Below are 4,058 nucleotides of genomic sequence, written 5' to 3'. Positions count from 1 at the left end.
TATGAGACGTTGGCAAGACATAAATTCAATATAATTAGAAATTTTTCACAAAAATGGAAATGGAGTAATTCAACCGCAATGCAACTGACATAGTTATAGCAGAAAAAGAAGAATAGCTTTAGGAATGAAATAGAACTTTTGTAAAAAGTATACTTTCTTTTGATTAATTTTTATGTCAGAAACTATGAAAAACAATGTAAATTATTATTATTTTATTCCAAATTAATCTAGTAAAAATTACAGCAAAAAATGACAAAGTGTTACTCTGTTTCTGTGACGTATTATTTGTTAGATAATCTTTATTCAACGAATTCTTTAAACATTTACGACAATGCATTCTTTTTAAAACTGCACGCAAATGAAATATAATTGATTATTGCAACATATTATCAGCATAGAAACAAAAAAGCGAACAAATTTACAAATTTGATAAAAGAAAATAAATTGCAAATGTAGTAAATATGATTATTTAATTAGTTCGTAAATGTATATTCAGTTTTCATTCGTACATACGAGAATGCATTCATTATGTGTCGATGCAATTACATATTCCTTTCAGCAGAATCTTGGAAAAGATAATGAGAAGCTTCCATTTCTGCGTAAGATACAATAGTTAGATATAATAGTTTTACAAGGCAATTTGCGAGAAGATAAATCAATTTTATAAAATTCTGTTCTTTGTTACATTTAAAGAAACATTGTTTAACAAAATAATAGAATTTTTATTTCAAGAGATCTTTTTCTTTAAGTCTATTTTTCTCAAGTGCAATATTCTTTCAATGATGAAATTTTTATTAACATTGAAATATTAAGATTAAAACTCTGTACTATCTCGCATGATTCATATGAAAGGAAACCTCCAATACGACATGTCAACACGTTCCCGAGAGAACATACGTGTTCCGACGTATTCTCATTACATATTACGACTGCATATGTTCCACATGCGCACTGTACACTCCTTCCGCACCGGAGGTGCTCTCGTCGCAATTTCCTCATCGCATAGCTAAATGGTTCTAACGTGTTCAGTCTGACGCCAGTCATTTACGAATGTCCCAACTACTATAGAACAATGATGGCAACATATAGGACTTAATGAAGATTGAAGAAGCTATTCAAGATTTTCTCGAAGCGACTGCATGGAAAGCCATATACGCCATAATATTTTAAATCCTTGAAATTGTTTTTGTATCTAAAAATACGATGAAGTATAAAATAATGATAACAATATATCACAACATTCGAATCATGATGATGAAATATTTATCAACTACCTAAAAATAAAAAGAAAGTTGTATCTCCAATAAATATATTTTATATTTATTGATAAAACTGTATGTATGATATATGCAAATTTGAAAACAAAAAGTATAATATTTTATATTCTTAATATAATATTTCTTTGTATATTCTGGTGCTAGTATGTTTTGCTCGCGGGTATGGTTTCATTTCTAAAAAACATTGCATACAAAAAATATTAGTATATGTGTTATTTATATTATAGATTTTTGAATACGATATAAATATAAGAATAGGTCCCATGGTTTAATTTAATACATCGAGTGTCATCTGGTAATCGAGATACGAAACCGCAAGATGCTTATCGACTGCAAGTATGCTATATACGATTTTTCAATCTAAATTGTCTTGTAAACTCACATTTCTGCAAATAATTATATCACGCTGAAACTATTATTTTTGCAAAATAGATATTTTATTTATTTACTTGTCGTCGCTGGGTATAAAGAATTTTTTGAGCGAAAAGTGTTCGCGAATAAGAAGAAACTACATAGAACTTACTATAATAATTACAATATTTATTATCACAAACTATGAATTAGATCGTACACAGTAATGTAAGAAAAACCGTTTGACAATAATTCATTCCAGTCTCCTCCGTTAGCTCTGTCGTGATAAAATCGCAATTGATATATGCAATACGATATCGCAGTAATGAATATCTGTAATGAATATCTATTAACATTAATACATTATAGATATTCATAACATTAAATCTTTACTGCGTAAAAAATTCGACTTCATAAAGAGGATTGAAACAATCTTTTAGTGGGAATAGTGATTTACAATGTGAGATTTTCCCTCAGGCCTCTCCGTCGCTTATTTATTATTATACACGATATGTCGTTTGAAAATTTCACGAAGAAGGCACCCTTTGACAATGAAAATTATACACTTAAAAATAGATAAAAATTATATTGTTTTCATAGAACTACTATATACATTCACAAACTAATGAAATTGTAGATGCTATAAAATCTATATCTCGTGCTATCCTTTTTTCTCTTATAATTAGTTCATTTATCGTTTCATTATCGCGCTTTATAAGTGTTCATGATCTTCAGCTTTGTGATCTTCGAAAAATCTTCGTAAAATATATTTTTATATAAAAAAAAAACTATATATATAGTTGTAACCACATATATAATTATATAGTTAAAACTACATAATTATAGAGTGTACATAATCATTTACATGTATATACTTTTCATTAATATATACATAAACAATTATATACAATTATATGCATATATGTAACATTATTAATACATATAATTGTATAGTTATTTATATATATTATTTATGTGTGTTTTGTGTGATAATTTGGGACAATAATACTACAGTTCGTACATGGCTTTATAATTCACTTTCAAGAAACATACATGCTTTGGAATGTGACAACAATAATGATTCTAAGATGCATTTTTGAACGATGTAAGCTAAAGCATAAATAATTTATAAATATTTTCCTCTCTTTCTCTCTTTCTCTTTCTTTGTTGACTGGTCGAATAGCCTACCGAACTGTAGCATAAGTCCATCAAATTTCACTACGCTAGATCGAAATTTTCAATTTATTTTTAATTCTTTCTCTTTCTTTTCTTTCTTTTTTTAAAACATTGCTCTCTTCTTACCGTGAATATTACGTATATATAAAATAATTACTTCAATTTATCTAACGATAAAAAAAAAGAAAACGAATTCTCAAACAATAACAAGGTATACCACGTGCTGCTAAGAATCACATAAATGCTCGGCGTTGCCGGTCGTCGTCGTGTCTCGATATTGATGATCATTTTCTTCCGACATTGCGAGAAACCATGAACGTATTCTCCAGAGCGTTGGTCAGAACAATATCGTTCTCGTGTCCACAGTTTGTATCATCGGTCGTGTTTCAAAGCATTATTTAATACCGGTGTCATTTCGCCGAGTACGATTTCCAATGTCATGCGAGAAAGGATCTTGTATCGAACATCGCACTTTCATCTATTCACGAATAAGCATAAGACTAATAATTCTGTACGGGTTTAATATCTAAATAAATTCAACGAAATTGTACCGATTGTTAACCATTGTTTTGAAGACGTGTCGCAAACGATACGGTTCACAATGTCTCCAAAACCTTCTCTGTTTGATACAATCGAGTGGTCTTTCCATTTGTAAGAATGAATTTATATGTACATGTTTGTTGTTATACCGAATTGATAGCGATTATTCGTAAACTCGTCATAAGTAAATAGAAGTTTTATAATTTCCAGCGGAATAGATTTTTTTCTAAGCTAATCTTATTGTCAACTATAAGCAATTTGTCTCGTATATCATTAAAATACTTATATACGATAGATAATAAAATCGTTTAAATACCACGATATGTTCAATATATGGTCGCTTGTCAATTAATCGATTCCGCGTGGAATTCGTTGCATGAGAAAAGCGATTTTTCGTGTTGACGCGATTGAGTGCAAACCTGACGAGCAACGGGTCATCATGAGTAGACATTCTGCATCGCATTTTGCAGATTTACTCGACATGTTCGATTACAATTAATAGGAAATTTACTCGACAGTTTCGCATTGACTGTGACTGGATCTCGACACTTCATCACATGTGAATAGTCGCGGCTGTGTAACGGGCTTCGCCTCTTCGCCAGCTCCATTGGCTCGGACGATACTGAAAGATCAATTCCGTGATAAACAAGATCAGTGAACGTAAAATTCGGTATTAAGAAATCGATAGGTGAAAAATTCACATTTAATAGTCAA

General features: G+C 30.1%; 1 protein-coding gene across 1 annotated transcript in view; it reads right to left on the bottom strand.

Moving 5' to 3' along the window:
• Positions 1-2,608: 2,608 nt before the first annotated feature.
• Positions 2,609-4,058, bottom strand: part of LOC108693742 (plexin domain-containing protein 2) — a 36,870-nt gene continuing 35,420 nt past the window's right edge. Inside the window, exon 8 of the mRNA XM_018202857.1 lies at positions 2,609-3,966. Within this exon, the coding sequence (XP_018058346.1) occupies positions 3,898-3,966 (69 nt within the window). The 3' untranslated portion in view covers positions 2,609-3,897. The remainder of the gene's footprint in view (positions 3,967-4,058) is intronic.

The sequence above is a fragment of the Atta colombica genome, unplaced genomic scaffold (genome assembly GCF_001594045.1).
Source record: "Atta colombica isolate Treedump-2 unplaced genomic scaffold, Acol1.0 scaffold96, whole genome shotgun sequence".
Lineage (NCBI taxonomy): Eukaryota > Metazoa > Arthropoda > Insecta > Hymenoptera > Formicidae > Atta > Atta colombica.
Note: the sequence above shows the minus strand (reverse complement) of the source record. Positions and strands in the feature narration are given on the sequence as shown.